Consider the following 25,363-nt stretch of genomic DNA (forward strand, 5'->3'; position numbering starts at 1 on the left):
TAATTAAAATATGAGGACATGCATAATACGAATAATTTATATTGTTTTGATTTTCATTTAAAAAAAGTGTTACACAAATTTTAGTTTCGCTAAGGAAATTATATGAACAGTGAAATTTCAAATTTTTGTTACTTACTTTGAGCTAATTTCACTCAAAATATGCTTTAATGCTACATTTTACATTACCAGCACAGAAAATGTTCTGTTGAGCTTCACCTTTATTGTGCACGTTTATTTTAAAAGTATAAATAACCACAGAATTCATGTTTAAAATAACTGAATACCTGTTATAAAACAATTAATTTTTTTCAATTTCGGAACGTATTCTTAACTTTGTGTTGGTACTATTGCTTCTGACCCTGAATGGAGCTGTAAGCCTGTCATTTACAAATTATTACTTCCTTTCGTCGCATAGTCGCTGGTTCCTGAAGTTCATTTGCTATCCACGTGCTTTTTTCGCTTAGAAAATGGGTTTTGAAAACATCTGGTACAGCCATCCCCGCAAATATGGCCAGGGTTCACGATCATGGTATGTAGAAAATCCAATTTGCAGTTTATTCACCTACATTATAGTTCAGGCATGCTTTTCTTGTAGTGCTTGTATCTTGTTTCCAGAAAGAAATTCAATGATTTTCGATACAGTATCAATGATCTCGACTATCAATAATCATAAAATGCCCATATAAAGTCCGATTTTCGTTCTAAGATTGCCGCAAAATGTAAATTTATTTTTGGGCAAAGTGAGGTTATTTCTGTGGAATAAGGTGGCAAAGTGGATGCTCTTGATGCGTGTAGCAGGACTTCAATAAATGACCTTTGTCTTAGGTTTTTATTTCCACAAAAATCACAAGCCTACATTAAATAGCAAATAGGGATCGTCCACGTTACTTTTGTCTTGTTACAGTGAAGAGACTCATTTTTCCACATTTCTTTGTATCATCGGCAAATAGTCCTTGAACTGAGGACTTGAAACAGAACTGGAATCACAGCAAAATGCTGGGTTCTAGGATTGCACAAAACTGTGTAGACTTTTTATTATTAAGTTCAATTTTATTTCATCGATTTTGTACAAAAATATTACGCCCAAAATGACGCGTTTTTTCGATGTTTTATTACATTTACGATTCTACAATTTATTACTCAGTCCAGAATCTAGACCTCAAACCATCGAGGAAGTGAACCTTCGTCGCTTTCATAAATTTATCGACTTTAATGAGGTCAATGCTATCACAAAAAATACTCTACTAAACTCATAAGAAAACACTCACTTAGAAACATTATACAAAAGGGTTTTATTTGTTGTACACTTTATTGCATTTGCCGTTGCCAATCAGGAATATTTTTGGTTTTATATAATAGACGTGCATATAGTATTCCATATTCAGGGTATAGTTTCTTACCTTTGACTTTATATTTCAGCCGTGCATGCTCCAACAGGCATGGATTGATTCGCAAATATGGACTAAACCTGTGCCGTCAATGCTTCAGGGAGTACGCCAACGATATTGGATTCAAGAAGGTAAATTTTATACAAATTGGTATTCGTAATACAGTTTTTGAAAGCATATTAATTAATTATCCCATATAACGTTTTTTTTACTACTGACTGTAGTATATTGAGCGGTAAAAATATATCTTCTAATAAATGTTTTTTTTTGTTTCAGCTGGATTGAGTTAATAATTATGTATATTTTAACAATACATAAAATTTAAATAAAGCTTTTTTTAACCTTCATTCTTTCTCTCTTTGAGAAGCTAAGAAACTCCCTCAATTCCTTCCCATTAAAACATTCAAAGAAAATAAAACATTTTTTTATTTACAAACATTTCTTAATGTTAAACCTGAATTCACAATGGTCTTTATGATAATCTTTCAATAAACTTTCTGGCAGCGTCTTCTGGTATAATTCTCTGAAACAGATACAGAAAGATATATGTATTTATACTTTTTTCTCAGCAAAAAAACAACTAGTACGTACTTGGCCTAATTCGGCAACTAAAGCTAAAAGAGATCTTTTTGGCGGCCGGCAAAACTTTTTGCCCTTCTCTTGGCAACATAAATTCGGGAAACAATCCATCAGGTTTTGACAAGTTTTTGGATATAAATCTAATTGAGCAGGTGGAGGCGGAGTGCATTGCATATAGCTGGTTATTGTTTTCAAAGCTGAAATTTATCGAGCAAAACATTCAGGTATATGTAAAGTACCTGGATCGAATAATTAAATTACGTTCTAAAACTGGTGATGGTAACGGCAGAGTATCCCATACTGGTATCGGTGTTCTACAATATCTAGCCTTTTCGCCAGTGCGCAACGTTTCTCCACAACAAATCCGTGGAGAACATTCATCATCAGTTATACATTCTTTAACTTCGGATAATTCGGTTAGGGGATAGTCTGGGCACTTTCGTTCTATTATTCCAAAGAATATGGCTGTAATTTCCGTAAAAATGTTTCCTAAGCACGCATGATTTTGCAAGGCACTTACGGTCATGGTGCGGGTCACCTTTAGGTTTTTTGATGCCCTTCAAACATCTTCCATCACAACACAACATATCTTTACCAAGAAAGCCGCAATTGTTGTTGGAAAAACACGGCAAAGAAAATAGGGGCTTAGACGCATCTTTATGTGGGCATATCAGGGGAACGATTGATGCTTCTTCGTCAATGATTTCTCGTCTTGGCTCACGAGTAGAGTTTTCAACTTTTTGGCTTAACGATGCTTGTGGAACCACAGTTTCCTTTTCTTCAGCTTTCATGATCTGTTCTTTAATCTCTTGGGATGGTGTTTTCAGTTCGTACTGTGGCTCTTTGATAACTAGAGCAGGTTTTCCACTGGACTTGTACATTTTTGTTTCGTCATCTTTTTCGTAAGGAATTTCGTTTTTTTCTAGAATAAATAGTGATGTTATATAACTTGTGACTGTTTGATTTATTTTCCTGACTGCGTGTAATTGTTATTATATTCTTTTCTTTCCTGGGTTTCAGTCAAAGTGTGAAATAAAAATTTYCATATAACCTTTCGGCGAGACAACAGCGCCATCATTATTATTAATGATAATTATTAAATTAATTAATAAAAATAATTAGTTTAAAAACAAACTACAAACACCAATTTACATTTAAAATATGTTGTACAAAAACTAATTTATAAAGCATTAAAACATTCATTAGTTAAAAAAAWATATATCTTAGGGAGAGCAATTTGAGAAACTTMCCTCATAATTGGGAAACATTAAATTCTTAAATTCTTTTAAAAGAAAGAAAGAAAAAAAACTTATTTCACACTTTGAAATCCAGGAAGGAAAATAATATAATAATAATTTGTGACTATAGTAATGCTTTGTATTTGGACATGAAGCTTTTTAAGGCTACTTATACGTAAGTGACTAATGCCTAAATTCATCTTTGTGGTCGCATCGGTCATGGAAAAAATCGGGTTTTCTCACAAAAAGCCAGCAAGTTCAGATTGTTTAGAAGCTGTCCTGTAGAAAATTATTATTATCGACCCTTTAACACATAAGGTTTTTATGTTACAACAGCACAACAAAGCTATTTAGATGATATTTGGCTCGAAGGGCCAAAATGTCTTCTTAGCTACAGAAACGAGAAGTTGTATATACAGGACAGCTCTAAAATTATTCTTCACACCAACACCGGTCAAGTGTTCATAGCCATAAAAACTGTTTTTCCGATGTGCAGTTATTTTCGGAAAAAGATACGAGAATCCGCGGTTTTCAGGTTATTTACTTTCAATTCCCGCAAAGAATAACCCTTGCAAATTCCTAGCATAACAATAAAAAAGCTTGTGTATATGAATGTGTGATATTTCGACTATTTGGTATACATTTAACGTAAATCGGCAGTATGTTAATAATATTTGAAAAACTTACATAAGACGCTATTTGATACTAACTTGTTAGACAGGATGCCTATTCAGTATGTCTGTAAAATTTAAACATTTTTCTTTCGGTGTCTCGGTTGGTTGTTGCATTTTAAATCAATTGAGCTCATCGAAAGAAAACCTCCAATTCTGGTCGTATCTAAATAGTAAAATCTGGATATCCCAAATTTTGCCGTTTTAAATGAATACCTTGTATATTTGAATAATTTTCCTATTTGGATTCATTTAATTACTTCAAAATCAAAGTACCGATTTGTCTGTTCGGATGCTTTATGTTTAAATATTAGAAACACTTAAAGCTTGGTATAGAACTCAACACTATTTTTTTATGTTCTGAACAATCCTTTAAAAAAATTAGGTTTTTATTTGAAATTTTCGAAATTTCTCTTATTTTTCACTCGATATCATATGGAACAGCAGACATGATCATTGGCCTCTCAATGAAAAATGGTTGCACAGAAAATTGAGCTTTGTTTATAATTTGCAACTGTAAAAACTTGTGAACAGTCATGAATCATGAATATTTCAGGAACCGTTGAATGTTTTCTTTCTCGAATTTTGCAAGATTGTATCTGTTTCATTCCATTATATTCCATTCATTTCCATTATATTGTAGTAAGTTTTGTAATTGGTGATTAATCACATCCAATACTTACTTGTTCAGATATATTGGAATAAAACATATATTTTGCCCAAAGGTACTGCAACTGAGCATGATTCTATTTATTGGGAATTGGTTCAACATATTGGTTGTATTCTCAGAGCATTCCATTTAGGTTTAGCAAAAATACAGTGAATCATTACCCATGTGAATATGATCAATAACAAACGTACGTAAAATGGAATTTTTCTAAATTGTGCTTATAAATTAATATTGAAAACAATAATTAACGTTTTCTTTGCCAAGCGGATTTACTGTCATTAGTTCAAAATTCCTTTAATTAGTGCTTTCATAATCGCAAATAGCACTTTTACAGCAGTTACTGTAACCTTGTTCTGAATTACAAACAAGTTAAGATACTTTTCAGATAAATTTACTACTTGCATATCAGTTTCCTTCATTCGATTGCAAGTTGCGCAATGGTTGCATTAGCATTCAATGTTGTATGTACATGAATTGGCGAGATAAAGGTGTCATAATTTTTATTTGGTTTGTATGAACATTATCTTTCTGGAAATTATTGGGATTTAATTTTGCAGTCTTACATATTTATTGAAGTCATCATACATAAATAGTAAAAAATTATAGGCGTATGTAAATGTTCACAATTAAGTGAAAATAACGTTTCATTGCTTTTTCTTTCGTGATTGGTGCAGTTAAGACACATTTTGTACTGTTATTATCGATTAATTTAAAAAATGTCACAGATGTTAATCAGATTTTTTTTTCGCTTTTTATTGAAACAGCTTTTATTTGAATCACTAGGATTCCCTTGGTCGGGTAAATGGACTACATAATACATAAAAGTGGTAAACGTCTAAAACGGTCAAGGTTTTGATTATTGTTATTTTTTAAATCCTCCAATAAAACTAAACAAACGTTTTCAGAAGGAATTCAGCTGGCAAAAATGTTTGATAATATACAGGGTGTTATGCGACTCGACGCACTAACCCAAATGCACAATAGGTGTTCTAAGGAAGAATCCGATAAAAAAATCACATATAAACTAGGTCGATTCGCTTTTTTTAGGTATGTTGATCGCAAAGTCGAATTAAACCTACGCTTTAATAAATTACCTACTTGCGGACTTTTATGTGGGGTTTACAAAATCTCGGTTGTACAGCTAAGTAAAGCCGATTTGCGCGATGAGATAATAAAGGTCAAGATCAGATTAAATTAAATTTTAATACTTTTGTGTTTTGTAAAATAATAGTATAACTGACTCCGCAAATAGCTTGTGCCTAGAACTGAATTAAATTCAATGGAGAAGGCGCAAGGAGTTGTTGCATGTATATCAAGACTGTTCCAACTTTGAACAGTTTTTGCAGCTTTTTATTATCTTTGTGTTGCTTTTAAATAAGCAACTTTGAATTTTTTAAATGGTCTTCATCAGAATAATCTCTAGAGCTGCATACCAGTGTTACTCATAATAAGTGTAGCTCGTTTGGAAAATACCGGGCGTGTAAATATCATTAATAAAACATTTAATAAATAAATACGCTTGTTGCGTCTGGTAATTATTTTGGACGGCTTTTTAAAATTGGGTTTTTCTGTTGTGAAACTTCTTATGGAAATAATTCAACGCGCATGCAGTTATTTTACATAAAAATTGCCGATCTTTTGTCCTAATAGGGAAATAGAAATAGAAAATTTATAAATTATTTTGTATGTATTCCAGATTTTGATAAACCAGCACAATTTTCTTGAAACAACCTTTTACGCAACGAATAACTTAAATATATTAATTTTTGTTTCAACAAGTCTCTAACTAACCCAGCGTTCCATAAATGAGCTTGTATCTATGACACCCTGTACATTATAAAATAAATTTCAATCATATCAATTCCAAGCCATTTTTGGTATTTATTTTAATAATAATCAACATTTCTAATTGATTGATGTACAGCGTGATTCGAAATTCAGTACTTTCATTTGAGGTCCGTATTTTCCGTCACGAAATTCGGAAAAAGTTCCCATAAACCGCGAACGTTTTGTTTGCAGAGTACCAGGGTGTCGAAGCTTATTTTTGGATGGAAAACACGGTCCTAAAATTAATCTACTGAATTTTGAATCGTTTTATACACCGGGAAAATAGGAGTAGTAAAATACCCGTTACTTGCTCTGGTAAATGATTCTTCAGTTCATTAAAAAGCTTATATAACGAAATGACTGAAAGGATAATTGCCTGCTGCAACCAAAGCTGATCAAGGAAAACGTGCTTTTAATAAAAATACTTTTTATCATTTCTTTGCAAATGACTTAAAACTGCACAATTAAAGCATTCCTTGAGATATATGAAGAAAATCTTCGAGGAACACTTGCTATATGGATTATCAAAAGACGCAATATGCATTTAGAAATATCAATTAGATTCAGTAACCTCCATATTGGCAATCGTTAAGTAAGGGAAACACACCGTAATCATAAGCTATAAATTGCACAATTAATTTGCTAATTCTTTCAGAAGGATAATTATTCAAATTGATCTTACCTTGATAATATACGGAAAACGTTTTTCAGTTTAGTGCACATATTTTTCACATTGCAATTATGTTGTATACATTTTTTTAAGACGCCTCAAATTTCTACGTTAATTAAAGCGTGAATTAGAGGCTGTTCATTTGCATTTCAATGCTTAATTTTGCAGCACATCGACAGTAATGTTATTAACTTACCTTATTGGATTATTTTACGAAGTAATTCATTCCTTATTATCAATTTTTTTCTATTAGTTCTTAATGCTTATACTTATATTACGCAGACAATATCTGCATTATTATTTCAAATTTAAATCGAAAAATAGAAATTACTAATTGTTGTTTATATTTTATTTCCTCGATTTTTCTCATCAATTTAAGACATTTGTCAATGCAGGCGTTTTTTGAATCTTAAAGAAATGCGCTTTTTTAAGATCATATGATAAGAGTCATTGTCTAAGTCTAAGTATTTAAATCTTTTCCTTGCTTGCTATAATGTTTTTCAATTCTTATTATAGTTACTCAGCAAGTCTAAAGGAATATTAACTAGTGCTCTGCATAAAAGCAGACATGGTTCTTACAATTAACTGATAACTTTCTTGCATATTAACAAATTATTCGTAATCTTATTCTTGTACTACTTATATTAAGTAACTGGAATCTAACTAATACATAATCGCGAAATATTAAAGTTAATAAACAAACCTGCTGAAATCTCAAATTTCTCTTGACATTTTCCTTCTATTAGAAGAATCAGAAGAACAAGGCAAGACAAGAACAATTGATTGAATATCATCACTAAATGTGTTAATTGGATTTAAACTACCGGCATCACATGGGAAAAATCGCAGTTGCCCTTTCGTTATTGTTTGCTAAACTATGTCTCATTAAGAACTGACTCTTATTTTCAAGAAACGAAACATTTTGCTTTCACGCAACTAAATACAAGGTAGGTACCCCCATTGATATCTCGACGCGTGCGATTACATAATTACAGCGAAGACATGTGGTTCCACATGAAGGTTTGTAAATGTATTGTTTTTGTTTTGTTAATTAGTAAGAATTTTGGGGTGATAACAATTATAATGTTCAGCAGGTTCTGTTTGCAAAGTTACTAATTGCTGGTTAATTAGGAAAACTGCGGAAGCCACCAATAATGAGCGGAGTTAGTTAAACAAATGTTACAAAGAGAAAGTCGCTTTTTGAAAATTTGACGTGTTTATTGTCCCATTATTATTGATACGGACATCTACATTTTATGTAGGTAGAATAGTTTTTAAACGTATTTTTTTGTTATTTTATCTATTCATTTGCATAGTTCCATTTGAGGTCTTAGTTTTCTTCCCTTCGAGATTTTTAAAATAGATTTTTTGGACCTTTGGCGGTTTTACCATTCATAAAACAGTGATCTGACCCTTTACTAAAAATAGGTATGTATCCCCTTAAATTAATGTATAAATGATCCTGCGCCGTTATTCCCTTCGTCCTGAAATCGGGGAATTTGAAGAATATTCGCATGTCTACTTTTGCTGGGTGGTAAATGTGTTGTTAGTGATGTCCAAGTTAGGAAGTTACAAGTGGGTGTCATATTGCTTATATTGGAGTAAGTAACTTCGGTAGCTTTTCATTAGTTTTATTCTAGATTTCAAAAAAAAATTAATTAAGCATTTAATTCGAATTTTTTAAGGCTGTAAAAGTTCAAAGCTTCTGCGAACTATCAGTCATTTTTTGTTAACGCTTAAAATACCTAAACAAACAACCAACCTGCTATTAAGCCTGAATTAGGTACATTGATAAACGTTCTGTAGTTTCTTTAAAACAATTTAAATATAGAATTGTTATTGGTTTTCAATCGTACAGATGAATAATTTTACCCGATTTTCTGGTCACCCAGGCAAAGGTAATTCCAGCTACCGGTAGGTTCAAAGTGATTAACTGAGCGTAAATTATGATATTATCCGTTTCTGTCCGTGTAACTCTTATTATTGTGTAGGTGGATAAACGTTTTTTACATTTATAGTCTTTGCAACAATAAAAAGAACAAATTAAACAATTAGCTGCTACTTGATTGAAAAAACTCGAATACGTGAATTAGTATTTTTGCATCTAAAATCCACTGCGAAAATTTACTACTCGAAAAAACCCAAAATTTTATTTTCAAATTATATGAATGTACAAATATATAAAAATCAGGGTGAGCGTTTTCTTGACGTATTTTATTTAGTAAACCAACTTCTAAATCCTAGTTAGCAATAAGCTCCTTTAATACATAAAAAATGCGAACTTTGCGTACGCACACTTGTAATATCCTGAATTACATTTAGTTTCAGAAAACTACTATTTTTATTTCCCATATTTGAATGCAATTTATTTTGATTTTCAAATTTTTAGGTCATCAGAGACTTTAACTGGTATAATTGATTTGTTATTCGAATGAATCAAAAACTGCCATTTTTATGTATTATATGAAGAAACAAAACACTATGTAGACATTTTTTTAACGTTTTCTTTATCAGTCCTTGAAGCGAATATAATAATAGTTCTGAGCATTCAAATCAGTTTTCATTTTGTGTAGTGTACACAAGATCTTTAGCCATAGAGATCAACTATGTGAAAGTACCAAATGCAGTAAAAAACGACAGCAATCGAGCTGTAGTGCTAGATTGCAACTATTCTATTCGACCCGACGACACAGAGCTTGTAGTACAATGGTATCTAAACGAGGACTTGGTTTATCAATGGATTCCTCCAAATAAGCCTCAAAGTCTCGGATTACTAAAGGTGTAGTTAATGCGTACATTTTTTAAAGCTTAGACGCACACTGATGCAAATTAGAAAAAATTGTACTAATACATTTTTAGGATGGAGTCGATTTAGCGTACAGAGCAACAGATGATCCTAACACGGTTTATCGAGCAATGAAGATTATGAATCCAACAACAAATATTGCGGGAGAATACAAATGTTTGGTATCCACTCTAGGTGATCACGATTCCAGAATGAAGAACATGATTGTTTTCGGTACGCACTTTTTCATGTCATTTACCACATGCAAATATTATCACATCACTGAAGTACGCAAAGTAAATCACATTTAAATCGTCGTGATATGTTTATTCAGTTCAATTTCATAAAGACTTTGAAACCCATTTCCGAATATAGCAAGCTCATCAGTGACAAAAAAGCCCTCATGAGTCCCTAGATAAATTTAGAAAACTTTGTCCATTAAAACTACATTATACAGGGTGTTTCATCACGTCATAGTTTTATTTTTTTTAAAGAAACCTGCCAGTTTTATGCAATTTTTTGCTTCTGCCTGAATTTATTGGTAAATTCTGTATTACATATATCGCATTAATGTTATCATTAATGTATCGCATTAATTTTATCTGTTATTTTTTATACCACAAATAACCATCTCTAGCTAGAAATATGTCATCAACTTCAAGTCTCTCGTTATACACGTTTTGATCTTATCTAGAACTATTTGTTATATAAACGGACTGTAGATAAGTGTTTCTTTCTGAAAACTTGATGATTAATACCGCGGAGAAATGAAAATCAATATTTCCATAACTTGGAATATTTGGATAACTTTCATCAAACAATCGTCTTGGAATTTTAAAGCAATTTTTACAAAAATTTAATTGCACTTAATGAAACCAAAATAAATCTAAAAACAACATAAATTATTATGGTCAGCTTTTATATGGAACTGTTTTTATATGTTTTTTAAAATTTATTCACTCAGTTACCGTTTTAGTGATTTGTATTAAAATCTGTAACAGTACATTTTTTCCTAATAGACTAATATAAGGAGACACATTTTAAATATATTACGATAAATTAATGTTATGTTATATGTTGCCACGCGAGAATTTGAAAATTAATACAGCTAATATAAACATTTCCATTAATTTTCAAACAAAGATTCCTTACAATTTTCAATAGCTCTAATGCTGGAAATTATCGACGACAATATAGTATAAATAAGTTAATAGGATAAGTATATTGTTGAGCAGAGACAAAGCGATTGCAACATTTTTTCTATAATCACACGAAATAAATCTAATGTTTTCAATCATAAATCCCTAGGGCGATTAATGGCAACTTGAATTATTGATATTGAGAAGATAGAAAATGTTTGTAGAACACTGGCTCATATGATACATTTAAACTAGTAACTGTGAGTTATAAATATTTTAGAGGATGACTGAAAAAGCTTCTTTTAATTATTTTCTTCAACTCGCACACCTCATGAAGTACAGGAATTTTTTTTCATAACTCAGCGAAGCAGGCTTTAATGTAATTCGGTGTATAAGATCTTCAATTGCCTCTCATGATTCACTTTTTCATTGAGCCACTTTTCATGTATTTATATATATTTTTTGCATATTTAGAGCCTGAAACACAACTAACAATAAAAAAAAGTATGGACGATAAATACGTGAATTTCACATGTTTAGCGAATGATCTTTACCCGTCACCAAAGTTGCTGCTTTACAAAGGTGCGAAAAACGATTTTCACTCTAGGTACGTTCAAATTTGTATTTTTATGTATTCGCATTGATACTAAGTTATTTATTTTGCTTATTTTTATTACGTTTTAGGATGCGGCTCTCTATTACCGAATGGGATATAAAACGAAATCCCGATAATCGCAAGTACACCATGTTCATTGTAGGTACTGATAAAATCTCTGAACTTGATCCAGGAACCCTGATTCATTGCGAACTAAAAATTCCAGGAACTGGATATGTGAAGCTGAAAAGTTTCCTATATTATCCTCAATGTGAGTATTAACTTACCTGGCATGAACAACTCTCATTGTTTATACAAAATTAACTATTTATTATATTATTAAAATAAAACAAGCAAGAATCTTCAGCAGCAATAAGAGCATGATTTATAGTGAGTTTTTCCATATTTTCCAGCTGACCAGTTGGGTAATGGTAAGTATAATTAAAGTTACAAAACTGAAACTATAACTATATTAAAGTAAAACATATATTGATAATTTAGCCAAGTAACAATTTATCTATTGCATTAGTTACTTGAGACAATACAGGTATAATGAAATTACAATTAGTGAAAGCATTTTTTTGTTTTGGGGGTCATCATTAAATAACAACTTTTTGAAATATTCTACTACACTGACAATATAATTTAATGAATTGTGTTTATTTCAGGTTGCGGCTATCAAAATACCTTACATATTATTTTTAATATAGTTCAAAGTTTTATAATCGCATTACTAGATGTTACTTTGATATAGATTCCAACGTCTGACACCAAAACATTCCTGTTCCAAATAAATACTATTTCATTTGCTCTTCGCCCAAGTACATTTAAACATTTTTAGCATAACACATATAATTAAAACAATAAATATTATTGTTATATTGAATAATGGAAATAAATCTTTACTTTCATTGAACAACATAACAAAACAGTATTCAAACGAATGTATCGAGCATAATTTAGCATACGTAATTGGCTTTAAAAATAATTCGTGTTATAATATAGTTAAGTGTGTAGTAGTAAGTAAGATACCAGATTAACATTTGAATTTGAACTGTTCTCTTTTTGTAAATTAAGTCTATCGTAAAGAGTAGATTAATTCCTTTTTCTAACGCCCTTTTTAAGTTAAACTATTTAATAACAAATACTATATTATGAGTATATACAGTACTTTTATACAATTTGCCACAACAAGCGAAACCTTTTAATCTGGAATAACGTAAGTAACACTGGTAATTTCCAGATCATCATCAGTAGTTTTGCGTTTTTTAGGTATACATACGTCGACTTCCATAAAAGTTGCAGTGTTAGATTTATAAGAACTACTACCACCTTGCTTACTTAAATGATTACAAGTGCAGGCATTTCTCTTCCTGCATGAAGTTGAGCTGACTTCGTTATCCGATGGAAGTAAAATGACACTATCCATATCACTATCGCTTATACTAATTGATGGGTTTCGTGTGTTATTATATGAAACTATCGAAACGATGCTGCAGTCAGAAATACTTTGATTTGGATATCGGCTAATTGGATTGTGACTGTCTTTATATAAATTAGGAGCTTTGGAAGTTCCGACGTTTGGGGAAGATCTCGAAACTTTGGAACAACTTGGTCTCCCGACAACAAACTGGTCTTTAAGCAATCCTTTATACACATTTAGATTTGAAAAGTCATCTTTGCCAGTCACGTTTGTTTTACTAACTGACACCAATCTCACATCTGTATTATCGGATTGAACTGTATCCATTGGGGTCCAGCTGCTGGCCATAGCAGGCAGATATTTAGAAGATGGTGTTATATCGAGTTCATCAATAGGTTCCTCTTTTTCAACCTTGATTTTATATCTCTCAGATGTTAAATATGGATGTCTTATTATTGAAATACCCTCGAATGTACTTGCCTCTGAGCAATTCTCTTCAACGCTCTCAAGGCTCGGGCATGCACAATCCACATGAACGATTGAAGAGTCTTTAGAGAGTAACTTTAATAGATTTTTCCATAGATGATATTTTTGGTTAAATTCCAGGAAAGGTTCGGTAAGTTGTGTTAAAGTATTTCTGATATCATCTCGGTTAGATAGTTCTGCAAGAAAATAAGAACATATTCTGTATATACGGTTGAAATTAAATGAAACAGCAAACTGGTCAGCAAGTTCCTTGACAAAAAAAACAATCTTTAGGCACTTTTGCTCTAAGTTCTAACTTCTGAGTTATCGAGTGTTAGAACATTTGGAATGGAATATCGACAAATTTTACAAATGCTTGGTATATTTAGACGAGTAAGAAAATCCATACTTCTGGCTTCTGGATTTTTGTCGCTCCAAATCTGGCAATTTTGTTTATTTACGCAACTATTGAGCCAAAAACGATTACGTCCACATTAAAATGAAGGTAGCGCACGATGAGTTTGGCGAACTCAACAGCGATTTTCGAAATAAATTGCCAAACTTTATTTCAATTTAAAGTTCTGTATTTCTAAAAAACACCCTTTATATTAAAATATTAATCTATGTAAAATTATACCTTCGGATTTTAATTAACTCCTTTTCACACTTTCTCATGAATTAGGTACAAAGATTTCCAAGTAGGTATTTGTCACATACATGAATAAATTGTAATGTAAAAGTGCCTAATTGTGTAAGTACTTACCTTCAACTTTATAATAAGCCTCCACTTTATCCACTACTTCATATTGTGAATTGCACTCAACATTCCAGAATACTGCAAGTTTAAGGCATTTGGTGTTATTTGAGTAGATGATAATTTTGCCTCCATCCTTATTCTCTTCAGTCTCAATGTTTGCGCTCTTTTTAAAAATAACATCGCATATTAAACGTCGGGACTCCAAATATCTTGAAAATTTTATAAGGCTCACAAACATTAAGTTAAGATTTCGCCTCCTCTGGAGGGAGTTACAACAATATTTAAGTTCCTTTTGAACATTTAACGTCTCACAAGCTAGGTCCAATTTCAAAAGCTCTGACCTCGTGCTCTATAAGGAGAAACATGGTTTTGGTTAATACTGTAATTGTTTAAATGAAAAAAACTGACTTACATATTCAAAAGTCATTAGTTTTGCTCGAAATTCGATGTTGTAAATTACAAAGCTTAGCAAATAAGATATGGCCTTCTTTTCGCCGAAAACAGACGGGGCACTCTTTTCCTCATAGTCTATGATTCCAACGTTCAAAACAACCACTTCACTTTGTACTTTTTCCAAATCTACATCAAACTTTTTGAGTGTTTCCAAAGTCAGCTTATTGAATTTGGTTCCACTGCAACTATTTGAGTTTCTCTTTAAGAGTTTATTAACACAACTATTGTCTTTCATTTTGTACTATTATCCTTTATCACACAAGCTGAGTTATGAATGCTACAAAGCATTTATGGATGAAGGGCCAATGTCACAACAAATAAATAAAATAACTTATTAGGTAGTGCAAAGTTTACATATGATTTCGACGTTTAAAATAGGTTAAGGTGTAAACCAGAGGTACATGAAGATATTAAATCGATTCTAGTCACAAAATATCCCCCCTAAAGGGGGTATGTTCTGTGATTCTAGTTTCTATCACGTTCTCCGTGATCCTTTTACGGCAATTCAATTTTGTGTTGTTAAAATTTTTATTTTAAATTTTCATCGTTGTTCGGTGGCCTAATTTAATTATAAATATAGACTAAAACTTAATTAAACACACAATTAAATGAGGTTTATCTCAATTTTTATTTCAACATATAATAAATATAGGAAGCACAATTTGCTGCAGCAATCGAACAATTGTGCGTACACTTGGGGGACTGCAAGGATTAATATAATTATTCAACTAGAATAACTACATGAACATTTAAAAATAAGTTCAGTATGAATACGATAGATATATAAATATGTAAACCTCTTGGAATTTAAAGCAATATAACTACAACTACCAAATATTTGGAAAAATGGAAGCGGTCTATTACAAAATACTCTTCAAAAGGTTTAAATAAGTTGTTATGTTTAGAAATATTTTTCCAATGATTTAATATCTTTTGGATTTGTTGTTGGTCCATGCCTCTCCACAACGTGTCCCTCCTTATCGACAATGAATTTGGTGAAATTCCATTTTATAAAATCGCCCAAAGCTCCACCTTGCTTATATTTCAGATATTTCCATAGTGGATGCGCATCATTGCCGTTCACATTAATCTAGAAATATTAAAACGTTTGCAACAAATTTATTCTACAGCGGGAGTAAAAATAAGAAAACACCCGTAATATTCTCTTAACCATTCATTCTTTCCACCAGATCTCTGCAAAATGTACATTCTATCGTCTATTGTTAATTGGTAAAAAAACTATCAGATCATTTTTAGTAATGGCTAGGCTCTTTGTTACTTGTTTATTATACTACTTGCAAAGCCTTTTTATTTAGACATGCGTAAATAACCACTTACATTGGAAGCGATTTCCCGCTTTATGTTTTTTTATTAGTTTCTACAGGGTAATCCTAATTAAGTCGCCCCAAAAAACTGTGGATTTCTCATAAAAAAAAATTATCTTCCTTTTCTGTCCTTTTCGATTTTCAAAAACAATTTTTTTATTCCCCATGGGCCTAATAATGACTATTATTTAGTTTTCGTTTAACCACTCCCCGCAACATTCATTTATATAAATTGTTGTTGGTGTTTGATGTAAGATCCTTGAATCACATTCATTTCATTTTACCATACGAAATAACTGTGTTACCTAATAAAAACAAGTATATACTCACCTTGTCGAATAAATAAAATTTCACGTTTTTCTTGGAGGCAAACTCGCAGATTTCGTCCTGGGTTCCAGATTCTTCATGTCCAAACTGATTGCATGGAAAGGCTATTTGTTATCGAAATTGCATTGTTAATTAAAAAAAAATGGGAAAATTGAATAAAACATTACCAAGAATCTTAAGCCCTTGACTTTCACCATACTTGTCATAAAGTTCATTCAAAGCTTCATAATTCGAGTCTGTTAACCCACACTCGGATGCAACATTAACAATTAGGCATACGTGTCCTTTGTAGTTTGCAAGTGGGACATCATTACCCTTTATATCTCTTACAGTAAAATCATAGATACTTTCAGCTGTTTTGGGGTTCTCTGGATTAGTCATCGCTTAACACTTGTAGAATAAATATTCATATATTCATATAGAGTTGCGCATTTAAAGAAAATACATCCAGTTAACTTGGGCATTAAATGAAACTCTTTTTAAATAAAATATTCAGGTAAATTTTCGGACATGTAGTTATTTTGGCTGGTTATTAGTGTCTTGCGAGCACAATTTAGTTAGACGAGGGTATATCAAATATAAACGGGATTTATTTGTTTTTTAATTTCAGACCACAGGTATCTTCCCTTTTTTATGTTGTGGGGGTGCGAAAAACTGCACAGTTGTTTGGCAGATACAGACTTTTAAATAGGAAGTCATATATTTAATTTTAACACATACAACTATTAGAATGTCTACTCACTGCACTAATCAAGCTGTTAAACTATTAAATAAATAAACATGTATTCGATTCCGAAAAATTGATTCTTTAACATTTGGATTACAAGATTATATTGAATTTATACTTGGTACCACCAACTTTTTAAATGAATCCAAGGATATAAGATTGTGCACTTACCTTTTAATCCCGTGACAATATTTGTGAGAATGATGAAACAAAGTTTTAAAATGTAAACACGCCTGTAAACGTATTACTTGCGTTTATTTTGTTGTTGATTATTCAGATAATGACAAGGAAGTGTTTGTCAGATTTGACAGAAACGCAAATTGAATATAGCCTTTCCTACATTCACATATATTATTTAAAAAATGCATTTAATCCTAATAAGTTAAAAAATATGTAATAGATTTCGCATCTAGCAAATAAAAAATGCATAATATACGCATAAAATAGGTTAAGGGGTAAACTAGAGGCACCTATTAGAAATAATAAATATGTATAATAGTTTCCATCTCGTTCTAAATTCTTTTCCAACAAGTCAGTTTTGTATCATTACAATTTATATTTTTCGTTGGTCTGTAGTCAAATATAATCAAGTAACTCATCATTTAAACACACGATGTTTACCTCAGTATTTGTATATTATTTGTATTGTTAAATTTTTTATTTTAAATGTTCATCGTTGTTCTGTAGTCTAATTTAATGATAAATATAAAATATAGACTAAAAATTAATTAAACACATGATGTTTATCTCAATTTTTATTTTAACACATTATATAAATACAGGAAGAACAATTTGCTGCAGCAACGAACAATTGTGCGTACACTTATCAGGAAGCTGCAAGGATTAATATAATTATTTAACTGGAATGAATAGGTAGGTACATGAACCTTTAAAAATAAGTACAGGATTTTGATGTACAATATGTAAACCCTTTGGAATTTAAAGTATTATAACTACAACTACCAAATATTTAGAAATATGGAAGCGGTCTTTGGCAAAACAGCCTTCAAAAGGTTGAAATAAGTTGCTAGGTTTAGAAATATTTTTCCAATGATTTGATATCTTTTGGGTTTGTTGTTGGTCCATGCCTCTCCACAACGTGTCCCTCCTTATCGACAATGAATTTGGTGAAATTCCATTTTATAAAATCGCCCAAAGATCCACTTTGCTTGTATTTAAGATATTTCCATAGTGGATGCGCATCATTGCCGTTCACATTAATCTATAAATATAAAACTTTTATTAAAATAAGTTAAAAAATGTAAATAAAAATGAAATTTTACACACTTTACATGTTTAACAAATACCCACATATTTGTTTTATATAAGAACTTTGATTCCGATTTATTCTATTTTACCAAATACCTAATAAAAACACTTCTACATATACGCACCTTGTCGAATAAATCAAACTTCACGTTCTTTTTGGAGACAAACTCGCAGATTTCGTCATTAGTTCCAGCTTCTTGATGTCCAAACTGATTGCATGGAAAAGCTATTTTTAAGTGAAATTTCATTGTTAATTTTAAAAAATGGGAAATTGAATAAAACATATTACCAAGAATCTTGAGCCCTTGACTTTCACCGTACTTCTCATAAAGTTCATTCAAAGCTTCATAATTCGAGCTTGTTAATCCACACTTGGAGGCAACATTAACAATTAGGCAAACGTGTCCTTTGTAGTTTGCAAGAGGCACATCATTGCCTTTTATATCTTTTACAGTAAAGTCATAGATACTTTCAGCTGTTTTGGGGTCCTCTGGATTAGTCATTGCTTGTAGAATAAATATTGATTTAGAAATAATATAGAGTTTAGCATTTAAAGAGAAGTTGGATGTTAAAAGGACTTTTTTTTATAGAATATTCAAGTCAATTGGGTAAATTTTTGGTCGTGCACTTATTTTGTCTGGTTATTGCGTCTTGTAAGCACAATTTAATTGTATGAGGGTATATGAAACATAAACAGGATTGACTGTTTTTTATTTCATACTTTTATGTTGTGGATGGGCGAAAAACTAGACAGTTACCTGTTGTTTGGTAGATACAGATATTGAAATAAGAAACCAAATGTATTTAATTTTTAATACATACAGATATTAGATTATATACATGCTGCAATAATCAAGCTATTAAACATTTGTGAATCTTCTGAACATATTTGCTATTGAAAGATTGATTCTTTAACATTTGAATTACAAGAATATATTAAAAATATATCTGTAATACCATTTTCTTATATTAGACCAAGGATATAAGATTCTGCACTTACCTTTTAATTCCCTGACAATATTTAGGAGATTGATAATGCAAAGTTATAATGTGTTAACGTATTACTTGCGTTTATTTTGTTATTGAATATTCAGGTAATGACGCAAATACAGTCACATTTGACAGAAATGCAAATCGAATATGGCTGAAAACGGCGTTTTCTACATTCACATAAGTACAAGAATATTTATCACCAAGACCAATTTTATTAAAAATTGGATTGAACCTTAATAAATTCATAAAAATCTAAAAGATTCCGCATCTCGCTAATAAAAAAATGTATACGCAATTAAGACTACGCTCAGTGATGTCACATTGATTGTATGATAATTCTATATTAATTAATTGAAATATGACATTGATCATATGCCATTCAGTCAATGTCACTGTACTGTTAAGCAAAATATCAATAGTAAAACATTAGGAATTTGCAGAAAACACCCTTATAATAATTCTAAGAAAACATTTTTCATATTTAAATGTGTTACTATAAGCTCTTAAGTGACCTGAATTACAATTCCATTACTTAAAGCTACAATGTCTGAAGTACAAAAACCTGGGGCACAGCCCCCAGTTAAGATCGGCCACTACATTCTGGGGCAAACATTGGGCGTTGGTACATTTGGAAAAGTGAAAATCGGAGAACATCAACTTACCAAGCACAAAGTGGCCGTGAAAATTCTGAATCGACAAAAGATTAAAAGTCTGGATGTGGTGGGTAAAATTCGAAGAGAAATCCAAAATCTCAAGCTGTTCAGACATCCACATATCATTAAGCTCTATCAGGTCATTAGTACGCCTACTGATATTTTCATGATTATGGAATATGTCTCAGGTGGTGAGCTATTTGATTATATCGTAAAAAATGGCAAGTTACAAGAATACGAAGCGAGGAGATTTTTTCAACAAATTATCTCAGGAGTTGACTACTGTCACAGGCATATGATTGTGCATAGGGATCTTAAACCAGAGAATCTGCTGTTAGATCATAATATGCATGTTAAAATAGCAGACTTTGGACTATCAAACATGATGATGGATGGCGAGTTTTTGAGAACAAGTTGCGGTTCGCCAAATTATGCAGCACCGGAGGTAAATATAATTATTTTATACTTTGATAAGACTGTTCATAATTTGATGACCAATTTTTTGCTAGCCAAAAGCTGGTCAAATGTGGATATTTTTCAATATTGCTAAATACGTATATAAATCTCTATTTAGCTTCACTAGCTTAGCTCAATACAATATGCAGAAATAGTAACAATTTATAGTTGGTTGCAGCATATTTGGTATGATTGTATAGCAAGAAAGTTTACCACACAAGAGCGTGCTTTCGGGTGGTATTATGCATTTCAGACCCGTGTTTAGACAGCAGAAAAAATCAGGATCTAGAGCGATTTCTATGAGTTTCTCAATTTCTTAGGAGAGCTTATTTTTGGCTGTAAACGTTAATTTTTAGACCCGAGTTTAGGCAGCAGAAACAAATCAAGATATGGGCCGATTTCTATGAGTTTCTCAATTTTCAGACGCAACTGTGTGGTATATTTTGCGAAACCGTGAAATTCGAACTTGCTCCAGATTCGAAGCTACGAGTTTCTGAAGGGGAGCTCGCTTTGGGCTGGAAACATTTTCTTATTACGAATCCACCAACTTGTCCAATACCCTGTGACAGAACCGTAATTTCAATTCCACAATAAAATTCAGAATTACAATGCGAACGGCGGGAGAGTCTATAGCACAATTCTAGTTGTTTCAATGGACGTATCAATTTTGGAATTACCCTTTAATTTTTCTATCTTTAACACAGAAATTAAAACAATCGTCTTTAGGAACATTTCGTGACTGTAAAAATTAAGTTTTTCGATGCATTGGTCCTATAGATTTTGTCCTAATTATCGGATGATCTTCGTTCAAATATTTTGGTGGTGCAAACACTGGTCGGTTATAAACGTAATATAATTAATGTAAAAATACACTACATATTTATTTCAGGTAATATCTGGGAAATTATATGCTGGACCTGAAGTTGATATTTGGTCATGTGGAGTTATTCTTTATGCTTTGCTTTGCGGTACGCTTCCATTTGATGATGAGCATGTACCAACATTGTTCCGCAAAATTAAGTCTGGAATTTTTCCTATTCCTGAATACCTCAACAAGACCGTAGTCAGTTTGTTGTGCCAAATGCTTCAAATTGATCCCATGAAACGAGCTACAATCGAAGACATTAAGAAGCATGAGTGGTTTCAAAAGGACTGTCCAGCATATTTATTTCCCTCACCGGTTGAGCAGGACTCTTCTGTCATCGACATTGATGCTGTTAGAGAGGTATTTCAGCAAAGCATACTAAACATTTTTTTGAAACTTAGATACGTAGTTAACTTGTCAAAATAATATTTTCTATAGGTTTGTGAGAAGTTTGGTGTACAAGAATCAGAAGTGCACAATGCACTTCTAAGTGGAGACCCACATGATCAATTAGCTATAGCTTATCATCTAATAATTGATAATAAGCGCATAGCTGACGAAGCTGCCAAGGCAGAAATAAAAGATTTCTATGTAGCTGGAAGTCCACCACCGGTTAGCATTACTCCCATACCTGATTTTAACAGTTCATTAAAACCTCATCCTGAGCGGATTGCTCCTTTGCGAGACAGAGTGGCTGCAGCGAATCATGCTGCTGCAACAGGCGATAGAAGTAGAGGTTGGTAACACTTTCATAAGTGTATGCATCTTTAAGTCTTATAGAAATACCTACGCTTAATCAACATTTAAATTTTTTACCATTGATTTAAATAAATACATAATTTATTAGAACTTCTTCGTACATATCAACTCCATCCGATTTAAGATAAAAAGTTTTTAGATAGGACATTAATTTCGCTCAGATATAGGTATTTTCAACGAGAATATAACACCTTAAAATATATATTTATTCTAAATCTGGAAAATGTATTGCTTATACTTAACACTATAAATATATTTTTTAATTGTACGGCTTTACTGCTCAATAAAAATCCCCAGTGTCTGAAAACACCATCACGTTTATAACGGCAATTGCGATTTCTTCGAACTTTTAATTATTCTTCCATACACTTCATAAAAATTGAATTTTTCAGTGAAAAGAGCGAAGTGGCATTTAGGTATTCGATCACAAAGCAAACCAAATGATATTATGATGGAGGTCTACAGAGCTATGAAAGCTTTGGACTATGAATGGAAAGTGATAAATCCGTATCACGTGAGAGTGCGGCATAAGAACAAACTGCATGATCGATTTGTAATGATGTCTTTGCAGCTTTACCAAGTAAGTCACTAAAAATATGTAAATATTGTGTTAATGAAAAATCTTGATTGGAAGAATGAAGCGGCTTTGATTTTGTTATATTGTTTAATATCAGCGAATATGTGGTTTCTTTTGCCTTTCAGGTTGATTACAAAAGCTATCTGCTCGATTTTAAGAGTCTGAGCAACGAAGATGCGGAATCAAACAATATAAACCCAGCGACTTTAATGTTGGATACAATTCCAACTCCAGTTCAGACAGGTGGTTTTTTGTTACTCATCTCGATTTCATAATTAAATTACATTTTTATTTAGGAAACGTGACAATGCTAAAGCCTAGCGGCCATCACACGATGGAGTTTTTTGAGATGTGTGCCGCACTTATTATTCAGCTCGCTCGTTAAATTAATTCTGGTAATGTTACTGAATAATCTTAGTTAGTTTAACAAGCGTTTGAATTTCGGGTGACATTTAAATCCTAAAATTTTAAACACAATACAATGGGAATTTTACTCAAGCTGTTATTGTTGTATACATGTATATATTGTAAATGTGTTGTTATTTTTCAAATGTGATTAAGAAAAATCCATTGTCTTAAGAAATATGGCACATTTCATCAGTTGTCTATTATTTCTGCCGCAAATTTTGCGTTAACCAACAATTTTAGTATTTTTATTAGGATTGAAGTATTGTAATCTTGTATTATGGATAATAAACTATATACGTACACACAGGGAAACGTTGGAATTGTTCAGTTAATATTCAATTTAGTTTGGGAAAACAAACTACAAAAGCTACGATATATCCTTTCTTTTTCTTTGTGCTAGTTTTTCGGTAACATTTGGAATATGTTTCAAAATTTCTTCTGTGCTTAACATGAACTCGCTATCAGCCCAAATATTCTTCAATTCGTGCAATACTTGTCCCATCATTCGTCCACTTTCTACACCATTTTGTTTTAACAGAGCACCGCCTATAGGAAAAGTTGGAATCTCCCACTTCTGAAAATCTTCTAAATATGGAGAGTTATTGTATTTCAGCACTTCTATAACATATTGCCTAACCACCAACGGTTTTGATTTTGTTTTAACAACCAACTGTTGATAGGGCAATAAGGGTTTAGGGTGAAGTTTGGGTCCCCTGTGTTCGATGACAAATATTGCTAGATCTCTTTCAAATGCGGATAATTTCAGGCGGGCATTTAGATTAATCGCATCATCCAAGGTAGATAAAAGAGTTGATAACAATGTTATTGCATTCAAGCTCAAATGACCGCTTTGTGCCCATACTCTTTTGAGTTCTTCTGTACTGCAATTGCTGGGTAAACCTGAAAGATGTTTAATTGGTAAACTGCTGAACACAGGAATTCTAGTTTATAGTACTTACCAATGTAGGGTCCCAATTCACATTGTGTTATAACTTCCAGTAGTTCACCAGCAGAGTTTCCTTCGGCGATTTTCTTTACTTCAGTCCAAATTCTTTCTCCAGATATGTTGCTCAATCCTTCAGCATTGTTTTTAATCGTCTGCAATGTTTCTGGTTCATGGTTATTCGGTTTGTCGGATATTCTACCATAAAATCTGAAAACAGTTTTCGATTAAAGTAAAGTATTTGCATCAAAGAGAGTAGCGTTTCAATTACCTGAAGTATCTTAGTATCCTCAAATAGTCTTCCTGGATTCTTTTCTCAGCACTGCCAACGAAAGCAACGCGGCGTTTCTTCAGGTCATCATACCCGAAAAAATAATCGTATACAGAGCCATCCAAGCCCAAAAACATTGAATTTATAGTCAGATCTCTTCGTAATGCATCTAGTAACCAATCCGTGGTAAATAGGACTTCGGCATGTCTACCATCAGTCACAACATCTATTCTTAAGGTAGTCACCTCGAAGTTTTCATTGTCATTTATTCGGGGTGTTACGGTGCCATGTTTCTCCCCATTTGCATTGATCATTCTTACATTCTCAGTTTCAAACATTTTCTTCATTTCTGTGGGGGTAGCTGTGGTGGCAAAATCTAGATCCTTGGGTTGTATACCCATTAGCAAGTCTCTTACTGCCCCTCCAGCTATACGAATTTCATGATTGTACTTTTGAAATAGTCCTACCAGAGTTTTCACATCTTCAGACAATATTGAATGAAACTCTGGGCTTTCCAATTTGAGAATAACGGGATTTTCTCGAGATTTCGGTACCTTCATTTTGAATTTGTTGATATAGTATTCAGTTGTTAAAACCTGAAATAACCCAATGAAAAAGGAAATATTTAGAACATTGCTAACAACTAACTTGATTGCTACAGTGTCTTTTCAATGTTTTTAAGCTGTGTAGTGCAAACTTACGACAAATTATCATATTAGATTTCAACTCTAGCTGTTTATTTTAATATAACAGGTTGAAAATCAGTTTATTCAGATATTTCCATCCATACACTTATTACAATAAATGTTAAATGTCTGTGGTTAAATGATAAGAAAATGTTATGGGTTATGATTGATTTGTATCGTCACTTCGTAACAAGTAAGGTTATTTTGAGTGTTTTGCTGGAATATTTGCTTCTAGAGAGACCATAATACTCAGGGCGGAGCAAGGAAGAATTTAACAATTTTTATCAGCTCAAGTACAGGGATGAAAGTAGAATTTCCTTTGTATTTAATTTCCCAAAAACTCTTAAGTGAAGGCCTGAAATATTTCTCATGCTTCTATTGGACTCACTGATAATATGATAAGTGCACAGATCACAGAGGTTATCCGTGCTATACACTCTGTGG

At 32.1% G+C, this 25,363-nt stretch overlaps 8 protein-coding genes across 9 annotated transcripts; 3 read left to right on the forward strand and 5 right to left on the reverse strand.

Annotated features, from left to right (window-relative positions):
- Positions 1–370: 370 nt before the first annotated feature.
- On the forward strand, positions 371–1,806 carry LOC109545198 (40S ribosomal protein S29). The gene is made up of 3 exons (XM_019915742.2): positions 371–529; positions 1,420–1,519; positions 1,665–1,806. The coding sequence occupies exons 1-3, from the start codon at positions 468–470 to the stop codon at positions 1,671–1,673; spliced, it is 171 nt and encodes a 56-aa protein (XP_019771301.1). The 5' UTR covers positions 371–467; the 3' UTR covers positions 1,674–1,806.
- LOC109545197 lies at positions 1,797–7,837 on the reverse strand. The gene is made up of 5 exons (XM_019915741.2): positions 7,747–7,837; positions 2,488–2,889; positions 2,229–2,432; positions 1,980–2,164; positions 1,797–1,911 (listed from the first exon to the last, which is right to left on the reverse strand). The coding sequence occupies exons 1-5, from the start codon at positions 7,835–7,837 to the stop codon at positions 1,861–1,863; spliced, it is 933 nt and encodes a 310-aa protein (XP_019771300.2). The 3' UTR covers positions 1,797–1,860.
- A 71-nt stretch (positions 7,838–7,908) lies between these two features.
- Positions 7,909–12,725, forward strand: LOC109545123. Its single transcript, XM_019915622.2, has 6 exons — positions 7,909–7,990; positions 9,617–9,822; positions 9,903–10,062; positions 11,442–11,574; positions 11,652–11,833; positions 11,976–12,725. The coding sequence occupies exons 3-6, from the start codon at positions 9,960–9,962 to the stop codon at positions 12,005–12,007; spliced, it is 450 nt and encodes a 149-aa protein (XP_019771181.2). The 5' UTR covers positions 7,909–7,990; positions 9,617–9,822; positions 9,903–9,959; the 3' UTR covers positions 12,008–12,725.
- LOC109545114 lies at positions 12,018–15,196 on the reverse strand. Its single transcript, XM_019915610.2, has 3 exons — positions 14,620–15,196; positions 14,214–14,556; positions 12,018–13,647 (listed from the first exon to the last, which is right to left on the reverse strand). Exons 1-3 carry the CDS (start codon positions 14,893–14,895, stop codon positions 12,767–12,769), a joined length of 1,500 nt encoding a protein of 499 aa, XP_019771169.2. The 5' UTR covers positions 14,896–15,196; the 3' UTR covers positions 12,018–12,766.
- Positions 15,197–15,269: 73 nt separating this feature from the next.
- Positions 15,270–17,337, reverse strand: LOC109545122 (probable phospholipid hydroperoxide glutathione peroxidase). The gene is made up of 4 exons (XM_019915619.2): positions 17,211–17,337; positions 16,480–16,702; positions 16,316–16,416; positions 15,270–15,750 (listed from the first exon to the last, which is right to left on the reverse strand). Exons 2-4 carry the CDS (start codon positions 16,691–16,693, stop codon positions 15,562–15,564), a joined length of 504 nt encoding a protein of 167 aa, XP_019771178.1. The 5' UTR covers positions 16,694–16,702; positions 17,211–17,337; the 3' UTR covers positions 15,270–15,561.
- Positions 17,338–17,781: 444 nt separating this feature from the next.
- Positions 17,782–19,636, reverse strand: LOC109545121 (probable phospholipid hydroperoxide glutathione peroxidase). The gene is made up of 4 exons (XM_019915618.2): positions 19,309–19,636; positions 18,598–18,813; positions 18,434–18,534; positions 17,782–18,261 (listed from the first exon to the last, which is right to left on the reverse strand). Exons 2-4 carry the CDS (start codon positions 18,809–18,811, stop codon positions 18,073–18,075), a joined length of 504 nt encoding a protein of 167 aa, XP_019771177.1. The 5' UTR covers positions 18,812–18,813; positions 19,309–19,636; the 3' UTR covers positions 17,782–18,072.
- Positions 19,637–19,680: 44 nt separating this feature from the next.
- LOC109545112 (5'-AMP-activated protein kinase catalytic subunit alpha-2) lies at positions 19,681–23,331 on the forward strand. Its single transcript, XM_019915608.2, has 6 exons — positions 19,681–20,399; positions 21,300–21,635; positions 21,714–22,011; positions 22,427–22,614; positions 22,737–22,854; positions 22,908–23,331. Exons 1-6 carry the CDS (start codon positions 19,845–19,847, stop codon positions 22,994–22,996), a joined length of 1,584 nt encoding a protein of 527 aa, XP_019771167.1. The 5' UTR covers positions 19,681–19,844; the 3' UTR covers positions 22,997–23,331.
- Positions 23,094–25,306, reverse strand: LOC109545116 (CCA tRNA nucleotidyltransferase 1, mitochondrial). 2 transcript variants are annotated; one of them, XM_019915612.2, is made up of 4 exons: positions 24,882–25,306; positions 24,234–24,829; positions 23,979–24,172; positions 23,094–23,919 (listed from the first exon to the last, which is right to left on the reverse strand). In XM_019915612.2, the coding sequence occupies exons 1-4, from the start codon at positions 24,945–24,947 to the stop codon at positions 23,387–23,389; spliced, it is 1,389 nt and encodes a 462-aa protein (XP_019771171.2). In that variant the 5' UTR covers positions 24,948–25,306; the 3' UTR covers positions 23,094–23,386. The 2 variants fall into 2 exon arrangements, with proteins under 2 accessions (XP_019771171.2, XP_019771172.2); XM_019915613.2 differs by having other exon boundaries at positions 24,935–25,276.
- Positions 25,307–25,363: the final 57 nt, after the last annotated feature.

Source organism: Dendroctonus ponderosae, unplaced genomic scaffold (genome assembly GCF_020466585.1).
Source record: "Dendroctonus ponderosae isolate FM_Combo_2020 unplaced genomic scaffold, Dpon_F_20191213v2 Dpon_F_20191213_6, whole genome shotgun sequence".
NCBI lineage: Eukaryota > Metazoa > Arthropoda > Insecta > Coleoptera > Curculionidae > Dendroctonus > Dendroctonus ponderosae.